The sequence below is a fragment of the Salmo trutta genome, chromosome 3 (genome assembly GCF_901001165.1).
Source record: "Salmo trutta chromosome 3, fSalTru1.1, whole genome shotgun sequence".
NCBI lineage: Eukaryota > Metazoa > Chordata > Actinopteri > Salmoniformes > Salmonidae > Salmo > Salmo trutta.
This window is the reverse complement of record NC_042959.1, coordinates 30,308,942-30,330,845: the sequence shown is the minus strand read 5'-3', so window position 1 is coordinate 30,330,845 and position 21,904 is coordinate 30,308,942. Positions and strand designations below refer to the sequence as shown.

The following is a 21,904-nucleotide window of genomic DNA, read 5'->3' as shown; positions in this document are numbered from 1 at the left end:
GGTGAATCCAGATGAAAGCTATGTTCCCTTGATGTCCCTTGTTAAATCCACTTGGTGTCCCTAATGTTTTGTACACTCAGTATATATAAAACACAGGACAATCACGTGTTTGACTGCACTGGGCCTTTAATTGAGACTTTAATTGAGTTTAAAGTGAAAGAACACAGAATGAAAACTACATCTGGATTTTTTAAACCTTCCGTTTTCGACTCGACGTGTCAATGTATGGCTCATAAATGAATAATACACAATCTATAGGCATAATCTTTTCCTGGCAGAGAAAGCAATACTTAAATTCTATGCATGAAATATTTTGTTTATGTTAGCTATGGGACACAATTTTGGGAGCCTGTGAATTGCGATATTGTGCTGTATTGGGATGTATCCCTTAGTTGTGGATTATTCTGGTGGGTGGCAACGGAAAATAACCCGAACCATATGTGTCCGGCATCACCAAATACATTTTTCCCATCAACAAAGGCATATCTGTAATCTCTAGGAACACCATTTACCAGTCGTAAGGTTACATTTGTCCCTCGCTACCAGATAAACATCTGAATCTAGTTTTTGTCCGAACCGCACTATAGTCCTGCTGTGTAAACTAGATTACGTGGTAGAACGTCTGTCGTAAAATGTGCATGGTCTAATGGGAGCGCACTGTCTAATTTAGCAGGCATTAGTGGTGAGAAGTTCGAGTCTTTTTATTGAAACAGATCTTTTTAACTCGTTCAGTTAAAATAACAAATCTTTCGATTTATTTAATTCAGTAATGCCCAGAGCGCGCAGGACCCCCTGCCCGCGAACGATTAATAAAACCTCGAAAGAGTGATGATACTGCAAGCCTCTCGTTCACCGTAGGTGATTTATTGGAGCTGTAATTTGTGAATGAGACTAACAAAAGTGTGCTTCAGACAATGTACATTTGTGATTACTAAGCCTACAAATAAGAGTATTTCTTGATACCTTTGAAACGAAGTCTATTTGCGGCCGCAAGAGGACTAGATTGTGAACGACCCTTGGCGGAAGGACTTGGCTGCTGCCATGGAGAGAAGCACATATCGTTTGCGAACTGTAGCAGCCCAACCAAACAATTTGTTCTCGAGTTCGAGTTTGTTGAGCAGAGGCGGGCTGTGTAGGCTATGTTTTGATTTTACAAAGCTGTGTCCATCGATAACGTTCAATAATCTATTAATTATACTGAACAAAAATATAAACTTAACATGTAAATTGTTGGATCCATGAGCTGAAATGAAAGATCCCAGAAATGTTTCATATGCACAAAAAGCTTATTTCTCTCAAATGTTATGCACAAATTTGCTATCATCCCTGTTAATGAGCATTTGTCCTTTGTCATGATAATCCATCCACCTGACAGGTGTGGCATATCAAGAAGCTGATTAAATAGCATGATCATTACACAGGTGCACCTTGTCCTGGGGACAATAAAGGGCCACTCTAAAATGTGCAGTTTTGTCACACAACACAATGCCACAGATGTCTCAAGTTTTGAGCCACCTCCAACGTTTTGAGCTGCCTCCATAAGGGCCTCCAACGTCGTTTTAGAGAATTTGGCAGTACGTCCAACCGGCCTCACAACCGCAGACCACGTGTAACTACGCCAGCCCAGGACCTCCACATCCATCGTCTTCACCTGCGGGATCGTCTGAGACCAACCACCCGGACAGCTGATGAAACTGTGGGTTTAAAACAACCAAAGAATTTCTGCTGTCAGAAACCATCTCAGGAAGCTCATCTTGCGTGCTCGTCGTCCTCATCAGGGTCTTGACCTGACTGTAGTACAGCGTAACTGACTTCAGTGGGAGAATTCTCACCTTCGATGTCCACTGCCATGCTGGAGAAGTCTGCTCTTCACAGATGAATCCCGGTTACAACTGGACTGTATGGACTGTATGGCGTTGTGTGGGCAAGTGGTTTGCTGATGACAACTTTGTGAACAGAGTTCCCCATGGTGGCGGTTGGGTTATGGTAAGGGCAGGCATTAGCTAGTGGGTGGCAGGTAGCCTAGTGGTTAGAGTAGTGGGCCAGTAACTGGAAGGTTGCTGGATCAAATCCCTGAGCTGACAAGGTCAAATCTGTCATTCTGCCTCTGAACAAGGCAGTTAACCAACTGTTCCCTGAAAGGCTGTTATTGTAAAATACGATTTTGTTCTTAACTGACTTCCTTAGTTAAATAAATAAAAGCTACAGACAACAAACCCAATTACGTTCTATCAATGGGAATTTGAATGCACAGAGATCGTGAGGCCCATTGTCGTGCCATTCATCCGCCACAATCACCTCATATTGCAGCATGATAATACACGGCCCCATGTCGCAAGGGTCTGTACACAATTCCAGGAAGCTGAAAATGTCCCAGTTCTTCCATGGCCTGCATACTCAGACATGAGCATGTTTGGGATGCTTTGGGTCGACGTGTATGACAGCGTGTTCCAGTTCCTGCCAATATCCAGTAACTTGCACAGCCATTGAAGAGGAGTGGGACAACATTACACAGGCCACAATCAACAACCTGATCAACCCTATGCAAAGGAGATGTGTCACACTGCATGAGGCAAATGGTGGTCACACCAGATACTGACTGGTTTTCTGATCCACTCCCTAGCTTCTTTTTTTAAGGTGTCTGTAACCAACAGATGCATATCTGTATTCCCAGTCATGTGAAATCCATAGATTAGGGCCTAATTAAATTATTTAAATTGGCTGATTTCCTTATATGAACTGTTGCGTTAATATTTTTGTTCAGTGTACAAATTATTTACAAATGAGTATGGCAAGCTTCTAACTTACTGTTGTGAAAGTGAAGAAATGAAAGCAGTGCATTGCATTCTGTTTGGAGTGCATTCTGTTCGGAGGAATTTAGAACTTGATCAATGTTGCTTGCTGTGTCAGGTTACCATGACAACGGTCGCAACAACAGGGTCAAAGTTGAATGTCTCTTGCTTAGGTCTATGGCAACATAAACGGTTGCCATAGAAAGAGGTTAAGATGGAGCGGTTTGAAAAGAGTTCATATAAACATTGGCCAATTGTTTTTACTGGCAACATACTGTGAATCCTATGTGAAATAAGTATTAGTTTGCATTAGAAGACTTGTTCCTTATGAGCAGAAATACTTTTTGATGGGGTTCAAAGAGTTGGTGTTATGAAGGTTAATCTTGTGATATTTTTGTCTCCCTCATCAGATACATGTGCGCTGACACTGGAACCGAACACAGCACACAAACTCTTAACTCTATCCAAGGAAAACAGAAAGATTACATGGGGGAAAGAGCAGCCGTATCCTGATCACCCAGAGAGATTTGAGTGTTACCCGCAGGTTTTGTGTCGAGAGGGTCTGACTGGGCGCTGTTACTGGGAGGTAGAGTGGAGTGGGTTTGGGGCTTATATTGGAGTGGCATACAAAGGAATCTGCAGGAAAGGAACGGGAAATGAATCTATCCTAGGCCATAACCATAATTCCTGGACAATGCGGTGCGCTGAAGATCATTACATTGCCCGGCATAGTAATAAGACCATTACAATACCCGTTCCCTCAGTCTACTCATACAGAGTAGGGGTATATCTGGACTGGCCGGCCGGCACTCTGTCCTTCTACAGTGTCTGCTCTGGCACACTGACCCACCTGTATACATTCCACGCTACATTCACTCAAGCCCTCTACCCAGGATTTAGGGTTTGGAATGGTGAATCTTCTCTTTCAATTTAGCAGATTAAATACCCAGCAAGTTTTTTGGGGGGATTTTGACCTTATAAAGTGATCTATTTTTAGTTACTACATGATTCCATATGTGTAACGTGTACGCTAAGAATCGGGAAGCATATACAGGGAGAGAATTTAATAAATAACGGAACATGGAACAAAACAAGAAACACAAGCACCGTACAGACATGAAACACAGAGTCAATAACGCCTGGGGAAAGAACCAAAGGGAGTGACAGATATAGGGGAGGTAATCAGGAAGGTGATGGAGTCCAAGTGAGTCTCATGGGGGGCAGGTGCGTGTAACGATGGTGGCAGGTGTGCGTAATAATGAATGTCTAGCACCAGAGAAGGGGAGCGGGAGTAGACGCCGACCAGAGGGACGGTCCCAAGGACCAGGAGCTTGCCAGTCGCTTCTGCTGGGGCGCGGGAACCTGTCGAGCTGGCCGAGGCGTGGGAGCCTGACGAGCCGGTCGAGGCTTGGGAAACTGACGAGCCAGCTGAGGCATGGAAGCCTGACGAGCCAGCTGAGGCATCCCCTGTTGCTTCGCCAGCGGCACTTAGACCCAACGTCACCAGTAAATCCCAGCTGCTTCCCTTTGGTGTGGCGTTATTCTGTAACGTGTGCGCTAAGAATTGGGAAGCAAGTACAGGGAGTGAATTTAATAAATAATGGAACAAAACAAGAAACACGAGTAGCGTACAGACATGAAACAAAGAAACAGAGTCAATAACATCTGGGGAAAGAACCAAAGGGAGTGACAGATATAGGGGAGGTCATCAGGAAGGTGATGGAGTCCAGGTGAGTTGCATGAGGCTCAGGTGCGTGTAACGATGGTGGCAGGTGTGCGTAATAATGAATAACCTGGCGACGAAGAGCGCCGGAGAGGGGGTGCGGGAATAGACGTAACAATATATGTTATTTCATAGTTTTAATGTCTTCACTATTATTCTACAATTGGAAAATAGTAAAAATAAAGAAAAACCCTGGAATGAGTAGGTGTGTCCAAACTTTTGACTGGTACTGTATGTTACGTAGTAAAAAGTCAGTAATACATCCTTCTGTCCTAGTTAAAAACAAGTTATCATCCAATAGGCTTTCATTAAATTTCCAGTATCCTCGCCCACGTGGAAATTCTGTAAGAGTAATATATATTATATATATGCCAATTATTTGATGGTCCGACTGCATTCTGTCCCCTATCAACACTTTTTAAACTTTTGGTGCCAGAGAGAATGACATAAGAAAGTAGTCAAGACGACTAGCTTGATTGAGCCTCCACCATGTATATCTCACTAGGTCAGGGTATTTAAGCCTCCATATATCCACTAGTTTCAATATATCCATGACATTTGTGAATTCCTGAAGTGCATGAGTTTGTAGTGTGATTTCCTTTATGGTCCATAGAGGTATTTAAAACCGTATTATAATCTCCCACCATAATGATAGAGTCTTGTATTGCTTGTAGGGTTGATCAATTATGATATATATTCTAAAAGAAGCGTGGATCATCATTATTTAGACCGTAAAGGTTAATGAGCCATATCTGTTTATTAATGAGCCATATATGTTTATGGTCCAATAACATATTTAAAATCATCCATCTACCTTGAGGGTCTGTTTGGACAATTTGCACATTCGGATAAAATGACTGTTGATACATACCATCACTCCTCTTGAGTTTCCTTTTGTGTTTCTTTAACCCCCAGTCATTTTTCCACACAACTTCATCTAAAATGGTTGAATGAGTTTCCTGTAAATAAGAGATATTATATTCCTTCTAATTAAGCCAGGTAAATACTGATCGTCTTTTCTTATTATCTGCCAAGCAATTACAATTATAACAGGCTATAATTATTTCACCATTTACCATAATGATATACAAGTTTCAAATGTATATGTTTGTTTCATAATATATGTTTGTACATCTACCGTTAAAAAGTACCATAGTGATTGAGTGTCCGTACCATGATATTTCCATTGGTACTAAGTAACCCTCCAATTGTTCTCCACGATTCCACCCGCTAAAGCCCATCCCAAGTTGGATTGTCATCCCAATGACTGGCAGACCACCCCCGTCCCCCCGGATCCCTAGGCCCCCCATAAGCTCAGATGCTCAATGGTTGTTACATCCCAGAGCCCAACTCAAGAAAGGACCTGCTTTATGAATGCATATACAGGTACAGCTGTTTGAGAAAGCATGCAAGACTGAGCAAAAATGTGCAAAAATTTGAGATTTGATCAGACCCTTTTTTTCAATTTTCGCTAAAATGACATACCCAAATCTAACTGCCTGTAGCTCAGGACCTGAAGCAAGGATATGTATATTCTTGATACCATTTGAAAGGAAACACTTGGAAGTTTGTGGAAATGTGAAACTAATGTTGGATAATATAACACATTAGATCTGGTAAAAGATAATACAAAGAAAAAACATGCATTTTTTTAATTTACTTTTTATCATCATCTTTGAAATGCAAGAGAAAGGCCAATATATGACCTCCTGTAGAGGTTTTAACCAGTGTCAAGTTCTAGGTGATGGAGATCAGATCCACCTCCTTCCCCTGAAACACAAACACGCTGGTCCCCCGTTGTGACCATTTTCCAAAGCATCTGTGTGCAGTCAGACCTTTGATTATTTTGTGCCACCAGGGCCACAATAATATGCCCCCTCGCTGATTGTCCCCCTCCCCATGGTTTACTGCAGCCAATGTTTCCAGCACTGCCTCTATTATTTTCCAACATTCCCTGTCTAGAATAATATAGTGTAGTTGTAGTTTATTTCTTTAACAATTGTTGTATTGTATTGCCTTCTATATAAACATTTCTATTACAATCCCTACCATGGCTAGTATTGAGTGTTCCATTATTCAACTCCTCCATGGGAACTCTAAGGGTGGCTACTTTGAAGAATCTAAAATCTAAAATATATTTTTATTTGTTTAACACTTTTTTGCTTATTACATGATTCCATATGTGTTATTTCATATTTTTGATGTCTTCACTATCTACTATGTAGAAAATAGTAAAAAATAAAGAAAAACACTTTTGACTTGTACTATACATTCCTAGGGTGTGAGGAACATGTTTGCTGGCCTCATAAATGCAGAGCTAGCTAATATTGTGTTTGGCTAGAGATGCTAACAATCCCTTTAGCTTTGTTAGCTAACTTGCTGGCTATCTATAGAGGTTAGCTGGCTAGTTAGCTCCTGTACAGTAGTTAGCTACTGCCATCAAGTTGTTGTTGTGTTATTATCATATTTCTTCCTATTACACCATTTCCAGAATATTGCATTTAAATATAGTGCAGTACTTCTGAAGTGAAAAAATGTGCATGAAAACTAGTAGTACACTGCATATAGTAGGGCCTAGCTGCTGCTGCGCTCTCTCATCTCTCGTTGAATGATAGCAAACACGTAATTGAAGAATCCCGTCCATAGATCCCACCCCTAAATGTTGACAGCGAAGTGGGGAATATAAAAAAAAATCCTGTTGAATAAGAGAGAAAAACACATCAAAGTTATAGTATATTCAATTCATTGGATTTCTGTAATCATACCAGCTTATTTTGTGTACTGCTTCCAGTCATCCAAAGAGAATGTAGGAGAGGGGGGGTATGTTGAGCCATTTTTTACCTTCAGCATCACTATGTCAAGGGAAATATGTTTTTCTTTCTGACAGAGATATCTACATATATTTCAGGATGTTGTGTATCCCTGGAAATAATCAGAATTCATGTAAACATTACAGTTTTGAAAACATAGTGAGTCCATACTTGCGAACATTGGAAACAGTTTAAGTTTAAGCGTCAGCCAAATCATTGATGTAGTTGCAAATGATCAAAGGCTACATGTTAGCTGTTCCCATTACATAACCTGGCACATTTATCCCTATGCTAACCTGCCCAGGTGGCCATGATGATATCCGGTTCAAATTCCGTATCAACGCATTCAAATCGTCTACATAGTTGGACACTTGCAACACTTGCTCATGGACTTGTCCTTTACAGAAGTCCAATGGCGCGTTCTGATATCAAATCAACTAGAATGACTGGTCAAATAGCTCTCTGTGTAGAGTGCCAAGCTTCACGTAATTGTTGCAGATTGTGGCAATGCTTCGAAATGTAGAATTACATTAATTGTGTTAATGTGTTGAGAAGAGATGTGCAGCTAACAGTTGATTACAAATTCGTTTAATAAGGAGCTACATTTTAAGCCTTGCAGACAAACACACTGCTATGGCCTAATAATCATATTGCATAGGCTATATTGCATGGACGTGTACACCTAAATGTAGGCCTTCAACATTTATATGCAATTTTATAATCATCTGCATTATGTCGTGGAATATTCTAATAAAGTGAGATACTTTGACATTTCTTCAAACAATCGTCTTTATTTAATATCGATTACTTGTTGCAATAATGAAACTGTCGACCCCACGCTCTTGAGTGTGTTGCAGAGAGCTTAACTGATAATGAAAAAACAGAGATCTCATACAGGAGACCTAAAAATGTTTTGTCAGGGCTGGTTCCACCCCCTCCCATGATGATCAGGGGGCATCATAAGCCACAATGGGTTCATCTCCAGGTTATTTGCACAATATGTTGTTTTACCCCCAACCCGGTGTAGTTTCCCAGATGCCAGGATGAAGATGGGATAATGAGGGATTGTTCTAACTTTTCCAGGCTATCTCTATCTCAGGTCACACACACCACATTTTGTCTATGGAATGCCAGCTGTAGGTTTTTATCACCAAGTCATTGTCAGTTCAAGCTATCTTTAGCAAAACCCATTTCCTTGACCATACTCCCAGACCAACTGCAGGAAGCTAGAGTGGAGACCATAAAAACACAGCATTAGTAGAGCAGAAATGTCTTCCTATTTGTTAAGTATTAATAGCTAACTATTAATATCAAACAAATCAGGTAAATACTTAATTTTTATCTCACAATTATTGATTATTTGTTACATTGAATTTTTTTCATTTGGACAGGGTTCACATGTCAAACGAACTACAATACCTAAACAAAACCATGTGTTCATGCAAGTAATTTGTTTATTGGGCAAAAAAGCTGAAGTTAGGCTGCGTTCAAAACGACTGGGAAGTCGGAAAAATACGAGGTCAAGTCATGACGTCAGTGATCTTCAGGTCGGAGATTCGGAACTCTAGAAGAGACCCGAGTTCCCGAGTTGGAATTCCTGAGAGATAGAGAGACACCTGTGTTAGACCCAGCGGGGCGGTTGGGAAGGTGGACAGAAAAAGAAGCGAGACAGAAGCGAGACAGGTGGGATGCACTTGTACATCCGGAGGGGTTTGTGTTGATTGTACGGAGATTGTGACAGCCGATTAAAGGGCGTCTCTTGAGAAGGCAAGAACAAGATGTATGTCAGGAGAAGTGCAGTATTATCATAAGGAGAAGGAGGAGGAATGGAGGGAAAAAGAGAGGCAGAGGTCTAAGAGAGAGAGGGAGGAAGAGGGTGAGCTTGAGTCAGTTAAAAATGACAGAAAAAGGGAGATGGTTTGTTAAAGAAGAATGGTAGAAAGTGTAAGCAGAGTGAGCTGAAGGCAGAAGGAGAAATGGAAGTGTAACGGAGGTGGTAGGTATGATGAAGTTTTCGGAGCCCGAGGCTTTCACCAAGGGTCAGGATAAAAATGAGTCTTTGACAGTAGGAGTGAAGTTTTTGGAAAAAGTGGACCCTTTCCTTTTGGCTAATCCATTTGTGGTTTTCGGGTGGGTTAAAACAGAGTTGGGTGCTGTGGAATCGGTGAGGGTAACCAGAAGTGGTCTTGTGATAATTGTGTGTTTCTGCTGGGCAGGGGGAGCAGGCGCTCCGTGTTAAATGAATGGGAGCAAGAAATGTGAATTGTTTTGCTCTCAAGAAAAGGGTGCCATTAAAAGGAGTGATTACTGGGGTAGCAGTAAATGGGAAAGTTGATCAACTGTAGGGGAAGATTCCCGGTGTTTGTGATGCTCGTCGTTTGGTGCGACGCATACAGGGTGGTGTGAGTGATAAAACAGAAGAGTTGTTGTCTGTTCTTTTGAGTTTTGATGTTGAGTCTTTGCCCGACAAAGTGATGTTAGGATACATAAGTTATCCTATACAAGCTTTTGTGCCGAATACATTACGTTGTTACAGGTGTCAAGCTTATCGGCATGTGGCAGCAGTGTGTAGGAGGGAGGTTCCTAGGTGTGAGAAGTGTGCAGAAGGGCATGAGACAAAGGAATGTGTTGCATTGGGGAAAGTAGTGATATGTGTTAATTGTAGGGGTGCCCATGGGGCTGGGGATCAGAAATGTGTTGTGCAAGAGCGGCAGGTTGAGGTTTCCAGGGTTAGAGTAGTGCAGAGGTTGTCGTATGCTGAGGCAGTGAAGAAAGTAGAGGAAGATGGGTCAAGGGGGAGGGATCCTGAGAGGAGTGGTGTGAGTAGTAGATCTGTACCAGTACAGAGGGATAGGCCAATAAGTGATATATGTTTCAATAAGATTGGGATTTTTTTGTATTTATAGCAGTGGTTATCAACTGTACTGCAGGGATGGAACGTAAGTTGCATAAAATTGAGGTTGTGGTGGCAGCTGCAGAGAGGTATTTGGGTGTGCGAGACTTGACGTCAGAAGAGTTACAGGGTGTGTTAAGTGGTGGTGTCCCATCCTTTCAGGTTGTTGGCATGAGGTAGAACTAAATAGATTTAAATAGTGGCATAGGGTGGTGTTTTTAATAATTTTTTGTTTCAATTTTCAATTTTTATTTTCATTTAGTGAGTGTAGTGTTAAATGGTAGGGTATTTGTTTAAAAAAATAAAGTAAGTATAAGGGAGTTATACTCCAGTGTAGTAGGTGGCAGTAGTGTAACATATTTACCGACACTGTCTGCATCTGGGTTTTCTCCTGAAAGGTGATAAAGGGGGGTCCGGGGTCATAACAAAAAATAAATAGCTGTGAAATGGTTGTTTCTGCTGATCAAAACTTTACTGATAATTTTGTCAATATATCCCAACCACAACTGAAATACCAATCATTTCTGTATTACTTTAAACTTTTGGTCTAATTTAACAGATTCAGAAAGTCACCACCAAACCCCTGCTTTAACTAGATTTAAATATCATCATAGCCCATTATTTTTATTTGTGTGCCCTTCACCACGTGTGGCAAGTAATCGTTTTCTAGAACCACTGTGAGAAAGTCAGTTCTGGTTATTTGTACTCCAAAATGAATTAAAATAAAATGATGCTGACACTATCTTAAATATAATTTTCCCATCCAGAAATGTGCATAACAACATTTGTCCATATTATCAGGCTGCTGTGCTATTAAACAATAAGCATAATCACCTGTAGCCCAACTGATGCAGCATAGTGGCTATAAATAATAAGCTGAAACATGGGGTTGCCATTCTGTATTTTTGCTAATCATTGGCTAGATCCCAAACTTTTACATTCATGCCTGGGGGAGGCCCATCACCTCTCCCACAATTGAATGAGCTGCTACTATTGTTACAAAAAAAATTGGTATAAGAATAACACAGTTATTACAATTTAGTTTATAAATGAGCCTTTTACTCATCATGAAACAGTACATACAAACACCAGTACCTGTTTTCCCTCCCATATTTAAATAAAGAAGGAAAAAATACATTAATAAAGGACAAATAAACCAGCTTAATGTTGTGTAACGTCACATGCATTCCTATCATTGAAGACTAGGGTGGGACTTTTTATTGTAGATTCTCAAATTGAAATAAAAAATAGATTATTCGGGAAGTGTTCTAAGGGTGATTACTAGGTTGGCGTAAATAAGGAGGATAGGTTGCTGCTGTTGGTCAGAGTCTGGGAGGCAGCTGCCTCTGAGTGGGGGGAGAAACGGGCTTGCTTGAGCCTACGGCCTGAGGTTCATAGAACAGCCCTTCTCTAATGTTGTAGGCTAATATAAACTAGACCATTTAAAGTTTGTTATACTACCAAAGTTGTCTTTGAACTGAAAACATTTAGGCCAATATAAACGTCACCAGTTATCACTCGTTTTGAGAAATGGCGCTCACAGGCGAGGTGCGCATTTTGTCACATTGCAATAGAAAATTTCAATTTGAAAATTATCATTTTCTATATAATTATTATGCGTGCTTATGAATGTACCATGTTACATTTGACTGTAGGCCTACAATTTTGTTTGTTTCAAATTAGCTCACAGATTCCTGGGTTTGTTAAGAAGAGAGAGAGAGAGACGAGATGTCGCGCGTTTCTCAGTTCTCCTACAAGCCTCAACCAAAAGCATAATTAGCGGCGGGGGGATCCAATCATAAAATGAGGAACTGAGCAGCGATGTGTAGTGTAAAGACATAAACAGCCAGTAGCCGCCTGGCACTTTATGGTGGGGAAATAACTTACTATCAATCACATTCATCATCATGGTATATTATTGTGGGGCTCAAATTGACATGTCTCTGATATTGGAGGGGTCACGACCACCTTTCCCCCCGGAAGTTACGCTTGGGATAAATGTGCCTGGTTATGTAATGGGAACAGGACAGCTAACAGGACAGCAGGCAAATCGAACACGTTGCACCTTATTGCGATGTTTTATTGATAACGACCTATAAAAGAGAGATCTAAACCTCTGCCAATAACAGCTAGCTTTCCACTCCGGACTCAGACCACTAGACAGTCCTTGCTAAATTCTTGCTTGAGAAATTTCTCTTTGCTAAGTAGCTATTTTTGTTTATTTTTGACCAATTGAATTGAATACAATCACAGTAAGGTACTTAATTGTTACCCAGACGATTGTATATTGAGATAAAACAGCTGCATTGGACGGTTAATAACATATTAGGCTGTTGTAGTATTTTTCCACTTTGTACAGTCAAATGTTTTGAGTCATTATACTCATGCAGTGTTTTATTAGGATTACTTTTCATTCGCCATTTAAATGTTTTGGCATTGCATTCTTTTGCAATGATCACTCCGTGTAATATTGTAATGTTCATATTCACCACCAGAGGGCGAGACCTGCCTACAGGATAGAGAGAATTACAATTAGCCTAGCCTTCACGCAGCTCATTCAATATAGTGTAGGTTTCTCGTTTTAACAGTGACATTTTCATTTCAAACCTCAATGAATTAATGTGAATTCATTTAATTTCAGTAAAATGTCCATCATTTTTCCCAAAAATGTCATCAAAGTTTATTGGTCATGTACACAGTTTTGCAGATATTATCGCAGGTGCAGCGAAATGCTTATGTTTTTAACTCCAACAATGCAGCAATATCTAGCAAAACAACAACAAAACACACGTAAACCCCCCCATAAATAAATATGTATGTGAATGGTGTATAGGCAGTATGGACAGTATGTGAATAGAACATGTGGGTAAAGCAGTAGTTATATAGGATGAGCCATGACTGGAATACAATATAAAGTGGGTAAAACAGTATGTAAACATTATCAAAGTGACCAGTGTTCAATGACTATCTATGTACTTAGGCCAGCAGTCTCTAAGGTGCAGAGTAGAGTAACTGGTGGTAGCTGGCTAGTGACAGTGTCTAAGGTTCAGGGTACTGGGTGGCTAGTGATGACTGTTTATCAGTCTCTCGGTCCCAACTTTGATGCACCTGTCTCCTGCTTCTAGATGGTAGTGGGGTGAACAGGCAGTGGCTCGGGTGGCTGAGGTCCTTGATGATCTTCTTGGCCTTCCTGTGACACCGGGTGCTGTAGATGTCCTGGAGGGCAGGCAGTGTGCCCCTGATGATGCGTTGGGCTGACCGCACCACCCTCTGGAGAGCCCTACGGTTGCGGGTGGTGCAGTTGCCATACCAAGTGGTGATACAGCCCGACGGAATGCTCCCGATGGTGCATCTGTAGAAGTTTGTGAGGGTCTTAAGTGCCAAGCCGAATACCTTCAGCCTCCTAAGTTTAAAGAGGTGCTGTTACACCTTCTTCACCACACTATCGGTGTAAAGGGACCATTTCAGGTCCTCAGTGAAGTGTATGCCGAGGAACTTGAAGATTTTGACCCTCTACACTGCAGCTCTGAAAAATATTCAGTTCATGAATTCTATTTTAGTTCTCTGAATGGACTTAAAATAAACTGGATGGAATTGACCTCTGTCCTTTTAAGACCTACATATTTTAACTCCTGTCCAGGGAAGCTCTAGAGTTATGTCTACCCTCAGATGTCCTTGGGGAGTGGAGGGGCAGCTTGACAGCAGCTTGGTCACACACACACACACACACACACACACACACACACACACACACACACACACACACATACACACACACACACACACACACACACACACACACACACACACACACACACACACACACACACTTACGTCCTATGCTTAGTGAAATGTTGTTTTTTATCCATCTCTGACTGAGCTTGCATAGTCAGTCAGTCTGCATTGCAAGTGTATTTAAAACCTCTTCGGGATCAGTGTCCCCCCCCCCCCACGGGATGGTTGAGCTAATGTGCGCTAATGTGATTAGCATGACGTTTTAAGTAGCAAGAAAATTTCCCAGGACATAGACATATCTGATATGGGCAGAAAGCTTACATTCTTCTTAATCTAACTGCACTGTCCAATTTACAGTAGCTATTACAGTGAAATAATACCATGGTATTGTTTGAGGAGAGTGCACAGTTATGAACTTGAAAATGTATTAATAAACCAATTAGGCACATTTGGGCAGTCTTGATACAACATTTTGAACAGAAATGCAATGGTTCATTGTATCAGCAAAAACTTTGCACATACACTGCTGCCATCTAGTGGCCAAAATCTAAATTGCCCCTAAGGTGGAATAATAGATTGTCGCCTTTCACTTGCATATCAAAGACGATGAAAAAAACAAAAGAAAACATGTTTTTTTCTTTGTATTATCTTTTACCAGATCTAATGTGTTATATTCTCCTACATTAATATCATAGTTCCACAAACTTCAAAGTGTTTCCTTTCAAATGGTATCAAGAATATGCCTATCCTTGTATCAGGTCCTGAGCTACAGGCAGTTAGATTTGGGTATGTCATTTTAGACCCACTCTCTCTATATTGCTCTCTCTCATTTTCTCATTCTCTCGGTGGTATGGATGTCTCCGTTTGCTTAGTGGCACACACTTTAATGCCCTGTATGGGCTGGTGTGTTTACGGACATATTCAATCGCTCCCTATCCCAGTCTGTTGTCCCTACATGCTTCAAGATGACCACCATTGTTCCTGTACCCAAGAAGACAAAGATAACTGAACTAAATGACTACCGCCCCATAGCACTCACTTCTGTCATCATCACACGGCACACTGCCCTATCCCATCTGGACAAGAGGAATATCTATGTCAGAATGCTGTTCATTGACTACAGCTTAGCATTCAACATGATAGCACCCTCCAAGCTCATCAAGCTGGAGGCCCTGGGTCTCAACCCCGCCCTAAGCAATTGGGTCCTGGACTTTCTGACGGGCCAACCCCCAAGTGGTAAAGATAGGCAACAACATCTCCACTTCACTGACCCTCAACACTGGGGCAACACAAGGGTACGTGCTTAGCCCCGTCCTGTACTCCCTGTTCACCCACGACTGGGTGGCCATGCACGACTCCAACTTAATCATCAAGTTGGCAGATGACACAACAGTAGTGGGCTTGATTACCAACAACGACGAGACAGCCTACAGGGAGGTGGTGAGGGCACTCGGAGTGTGGTGTCAGGAAAACAACCTCTCACTCAATGTCAACAAAAGAAAGGAAATGATCGTGGACTTCAGGAAACAGCAGAGGGAGCACCCCCATCCACATCGACGGGACAGCAGTGGAGAAGGTGGAACGTTTTAAGTTCACATCACAGACAAACTGAAATGGTCCACCCACACAGATAGTGTGGTGAAGAAGGCGCAACAGCGCCTCTTCAACCTCAGGTGTCACATTCCTCTTCGTCAGAAGATATGTTGAAATCGCTGTCGGACAAAGTGGACCAATATGCAGCGGATTGCGTGCTCATCATCTTTTATTTTAAATGTGAACACGAGGAAAAAAACAATAAACAAAACTCACAACAGGAACAGTGTAGCAGGCTAAACAAAAGCAGTGCTAACATACAACTACCCACAAGTGACAAACAGAGGCAACTAGAAACACCTGCCTCCAATTGAGAGTCCAGCAACCAAACCTGCACATAGAAAACTTAACATAGAACCTACTCATACAAAAACATACACCACAAAACCCCGGAACACATAAATAACACACCCCTCTAAGCTATACACAAAAAAAAACCACCATACAAAACAAACATACCTCTGCCACGCCCTGACCAAATAATACAAATAATCCTCTATACTGGTCAGGACGTGACATCAGGAGGCTGAAGAAATTTGGCTTGTCACCCAAAACCCTGACAAACTTTTACAAATGCACAATCGAGAGCATCCTGTCGGGCTGTATCACAGCCTGGTACGGCAACTGTACCGCCCTCAACCGCAAGGCTCTCCGGGGGGGGGCAAACTACCTGCCCTCCATGACACCTACAGCACCCGATGTCACAGGAAGGCCAAAAAGATCATCAAGGACAACAACCACCCGAGCCACTGCCTGTTCACCCCGCTATCTTCCAGAAGGTGAGGTCAGTACAGCTACATCAAAACTGGGATGGAGAGACTGAAAAACTGCTTCTATCTCAAGGCCATCAGACTGCTAAACAACTCAGAGAGGCTGCTGCCCACATTGAGACCAAATCACTGGCCACTTTAATAAATGGATCACCAGTCACTTTAAACAATGCCGCTTTAAATAATGCCACTTTAATAAAGTTTACATATCTTACATTACTCATATCACATGTATATACTGTACTTTGTACCATCTATTGCACCTTGCCTATGCCGCTCGGCCATCGCTCATCCATGTATTTATGTACATATTCTCATTCACCCCTTTAGATTTGTGTGTATTAGGTAGTTGTTGGGGAATTGATAGATTACTTGTTAGATATTACTGTCGGAACTAGAAGCACAAGCATTCCTCTGCACTCGCATTAACATCTGCTAACCATGTGTATGTGACCAATACAATTTGATTTGATTTTAAGCTAAAGCCCTACCCATGCCTGCAACATTCAGGCCCTTTCCTACCCTGGTTGCTTCTGCCAAATGTAAGGCCCGGCCTCGAAACCTGAAATCAGAAATAACTTCCTCCGTTAGTAAATCCATTAGCTGCTCCTCTCAGTCTGTCACTCTCTCCCTGCGTGCAGCTCGCTCTGCATGCACTCTGCTCATGGCGGCTCTGAGTCTGTGAGTATCCATAGCAACGGTTCCGCTTGGGCTGCTCAATGTCTCTAAACTCAGACCCAAAAAATATCTCTCCTGTCCTGTATTGGCACTTCTGACACCATGTTGTGATCTTAGTCAGATATGACTGTACTGCACAGCAGGGCACGAGCAAATGACTCAGCTTAAAATGTTTTAGTGATCAATTTAGTGATACCTTAGTAATTAATGACAAAACATGTCCTACCCTGCCCTAACCTGATATATAATGTTGGGGAGCGTTGGGCTCGGGTCAGGTAGCAGAGCTCTACCACACTTAGCCTCCATTATTACTGCTGTGGAATTAATAAGAAAAACACACCATTAATGTGTTTCTCTCTCTGTGTTCTCCCCCTCTTTCTCTCCCTTGCTCCCTCATTCCCTCTCTCTCCCACAGGAGCCATTAACCACAGAGACCCTAAGCTGAGTACTGTGGGAGATATCTTCCTCAGCCTCTGGCCCTCTCCACTCCATCACCCTAACACTCCTTCTTTCCTTCACTTCACTTCCCTCTCCACTCCATCCCCCTAACACTCCTTCTTTCCTTCACTTCCCTCTCCACTCCATCCCCCTAACACTCCTTCTTTCCTTCACTTCCCTCTCCACTCCATCCCCCTAACACTCCTTCTTTCCTTTCCTTCCCTTCCGCTCTCTTTTTATTTCTCGGCGCGTGTGTGTTCGCGTGTGCTTGCACGTTCATGTGTGCGTGTTGATGCCATGCTCACTCTCTATTTCTCTGGGGGACTGTATGATGTCATGTCTCTGATGGTCCCCCCATCCCCCACATCCCTGGGGACAATAACCAATTACCCAAAGTGCTCTGTCCCCCTTCTTAACTCTCTCTGTTTCCTCCCAGACATTTGACCTATCACCTTGCCATTATCTGTGGAGCGACACCTCCCACGACACAGTGGTTGAGCATGTGTGCATGTGGGTGTGTGACTCACACGCGTTTGTGCATGAGTCAACTGTCGAGGTCACACACCCACTTTCTCATAAGCGAGTGACAGCCTTTCTTCAGCTGGACGTTGCTAGGTGAGAATGTCAGGGGCTTGTCTCATATGTGACACCATTTTTAAATGACACAGAACCATAAATCAGATGTCCCACATGAGAGCAGGAGGTGAACACTGAGAGACAAATTATAGACTAATAACTAACATGGCCACCAACGCCATGACCAGTAGTTTGGAGGCAACACCCAGAGAGAGAGAGAGAGAGAGAGAGAGAGAGAGAGAGAGAGAGAGAGAGAGAGAGAGAGAGAAGGTGGAATTATATGCGGGGAATTCTCTGTGAATTGTCTCTTTGTCGCTGAGGCAGTGTGTTCGGAGTTCCTTTCTCTGTCTAAACCCCAGAGCTTTGTGTGGGCGAGGGAGAAGGGTGAGCTCTCTCTAAACACAAACCATATTTCCCACTTAGCAGAGGTTGCCAACTGGTCTAGGTGACGGAGGGTTTGGAGGTAGTGTGGCATGAATTGCAGCTTAAGACACACACACACACACACACACACACACACACACACACACACACACACACACACACACACACACACACACACACACACACACACACACACACACACACACACACACACACACACTCTTGGCCACTATCTGACACCATCGGGCATCAGCCATGGCATCACCTTCAACCCCCCTCCCTCCCTGCCCTTCTGCTCATATGCACCCCTGCTCCATCCCCTTCCCTTGCCCCCTCCCCCAGCCCAGTGGAATTCCCTGCCTGGCTCACTCAGATAAGGCTTTGGGGGTCTCTGGCCTTGGCTCAGAGAGATGGAGGTCCTGCAGCGAGAGAATGGGGGCTTGTTCTGTGGACTTTATTCTAACTGACTGCATTCTAGAATGTGACTGTAGTAGAATATAGTAGAATGTGACTGTAGTAGAATGTGACTGTAGTATAATGTAGTAGAATGTGACTGTAGTATAATGTAGTAGAATGTGACTGTAGTAGAATGGGACTGCATTAGCATGGGACTGTCGTAGAAAATAGTATAATGTGACTCTATTAGAATGGGACTGTAGTAGAATGTAGTAGAATGGGACTGTAGTAGAATGTAGTAGAATGTGGCTGTAGTAGAATGTGACTGTAGTAGAATGTATTAGAATGTGACTGTAGCAGAATGTAGTAAAATGTGACTGTAGTAGAATGTAGTAGAATGTGACTGTAGTAGAATGTATTAGAATGGGACTGTAGCAGAATGTAGTAGAATGTGACTGTAGTAGAATGTAGTATAATGTGACTGTAGTAGAATGTTGTAGAATGTGACTGTAGTAGAATGTAGTAGAATATGACTGTAGCAGAATGTAGTAGAATGGGACTGTAGTAGAATGTAGTAGAATATGACTGTAGCAGAATGTAGTAGAATGGGACTGTAGTAGAATGTAGTATAATGTGACTGTAGTAGAATGTAGTAGAATGTGACTGTAATAGAATGTAATAGAATGGGACTGTAGTAGAATGTAGTAGAATATGACTGTAGCAGAATGTAGTAGAATGTGACTGTAGTAGAATGTAGTAGAATGTGACTGTAATAGAATGTAATAGAATGGGACTGTAGTAGAATGTAGTAGAATGTGACTGTAGTAGAATGTAGTAGAATATGACTGTAGTAGAATGTAGTAGAATATAACTGTAGTAGAATGTAGTAGAATGTGACTGTAGTAGAATGTAGTAGAATGGGACTGTAGTAGAATGTAGTAGAATGGGACTGTAGTAGAATGTAGTAGAATGGGACTGTAATAGAATGTAATAGAATGGGACTGTAGTAGAATGTAATAGAATGGGACTGTAGTAGAATGTAGTAGAATGTGACTGTAGTAGAATGTAGTAGAATGGGACTGTAGTAGAATGTAATAGAATGGGACTGTAGTAGAATGTAGTAGAATGTGACTGTAGTAGAATGTGGGGAAGAAGCTGGAGTGAATGACATCACTTTGGCACCCACAATGATATCAGAAGGGTTCAATCTCTTACAATCTCTTACAGTTTTTCATTGGCAGAACATTTCTGTAAGCAAGGACAATAAAACCATTTCTTGATGGTTCTTCAAATTGATGAGCTTCTTTGAGCATTAATGTGTAAGAGGGCATGAATCACTCTGTGTGACTGTGTTCGTCGACAGACTGTCTCCACCTCCTCAAAAGTCTCTCTAAATCCCTCTCTTTATTTCTCTCTCTCTCTCGCTCTCTCTCTCTCTCTCTCACCCTCCTCCTCCTTTCCCTGTGGTTAGTAGAGGGGGAAACCAGCAGCTATCTGACACCATCGGGCATCAGCCATGGCATCACCTTCAACCCCCCTCCCTCCCTGCCCTTCTGCTCATATGTACCCCTGCTCCATCCCCTTCCCTTGCCCCCTTACCCAGCCCAGCGGAATTCCCTGGCTAGCTCACTCAGATAAGGCTTTCGGGGTCTCTGGCCTTGGCTCAGAGAGATGGAGGTCCTGCAGCGAGAGAATGGGGGCTTGTTCTGTGGACTTTATTCTAACTGACTGCATTCTAGAATGTGACTGTAGTAGAATATAGTAGAATGTGACTGTAGTATAATGTATAATGTAGTAGAATGTGACTGTAGTATAATGTAGTAGAATGTGACTGTAGTAGAATGGGACTGCATTAGCATGGGACTGTCGTAGAAAATAGTATAATGTGACTCTAATAGAATGGGACTGTAGTAGAATGTAGTAGAATGGGACTGTAGTAGAATGTAGTAGAATGTGGCTGTAGTAGAATGTGACTGTAGTAGAATGTATTAGAATGTGACTGTAGCAGAATGTAGTAAAATGTGACTGTAGTAGAATGTAGTAGAATGTGACTGTAGTAGAATGTATTAGAATGGGACTGTAGCAGAATGTAGTAGAATGTGACTGTAGTAGAATGTAGTATAATGTGACTGTAGTAGAATGTTGTAGAATGTGACTGTAGTAGAATGTAGTAGAATATGACTGTAGCAGAATGTATTAGAATGGGACTGTAGTAGAATGTAGTAGAATATGACTGTAGCAGAATGTAGTAGAATGGGACTGTAGTAGAATGTAGTAGAATGTGACTGTAGTAGAATGTAGTAGAATGTGACTGTAATAGAATGTAATAGAATGGGACTGTAGTAGAATGTAGTAGAATATGACTGTAGCAGAATGTAGTAGAATGTGACTGTAGTAGAATGTAGTAGAATGTGACTGTAATAGAATGTAATAGAATGGGACTGTAGTAGAATGTAGTAGAATGTGACTGTAGTAGAATGTAGTAGAATATGACTGTAGTAGAATGTAGTAGAATATGACTGTAGTAGAATGTAGTAGAATGTGACTGTAGTAGAATGTAGTAGAATATGACTGTAGTAGAATGTAGTAGAATGTGACTGTAGTAGAATGTAGTAGAATGGGACTGTAGTAGAATGTAGTAGAATGGGACTGTAATAGAATGTAGTAGAATGGGACTGTAATAGAATGTAGTAGAATATGACTGTAGTAGAATGTAGTAGAATGTGACTGTAGTAGAATGTAGTAGAATGTGACTGTAGTAGAATGTAGTAGAATGGGACTGTAGTAGAATGTAATAGAATGGGACTGTAGTAGAATGTAATAGAATGGGACTGTAGTAGAATGTAATAGAATGTGACTGTAGTAGAATGTAGTAGAATGTGACTGTAGTAGAATGTAATAGAATGGGACTGTAGTAGAATGTAATAGAATGGGACTGTAGTAGAATGTAGTAGAATGTGACTGTAGTAGAATGTAGTAGAATGGGACTGTAGTAGAATGTAATAGAATGGGACTGTAGTAGAATGTAATAGAATGGGACTGTAGTAGAATGTAGTAGAATGTGACTGTAGTAGAATGTAGTAGAATGTCACTGTAGTAGAATGTAGTAGAATGGG

General features: G+C 41.8%; 1 protein-coding gene across 2 annotated transcripts in view; it reads left to right on the top strand.

The window, feature by feature from the left end:
* The window catches only part of LOC115172359 (NLR family CARD domain-containing protein 3), a 29,165-nt gene extending 24,759 nt beyond the window's left edge, over positions 1-4,406 (top strand). For both annotated transcript variants that reach the window (XM_029729738.1, XM_029729747.1), the window contains one exon: positions 3,203-4,406. In XM_029729738.1, coding sequence (XP_029585598.1) covers positions 3,203-3,726 — 524 coding nt within the window. In that variant the 3' untranslated portion in view covers positions 3,727-4,406. The remainder of the gene's footprint in view (positions 1-3,202) is intronic.
* Positions 4,407-21,904: the final 17,498 nt, after the last annotated feature.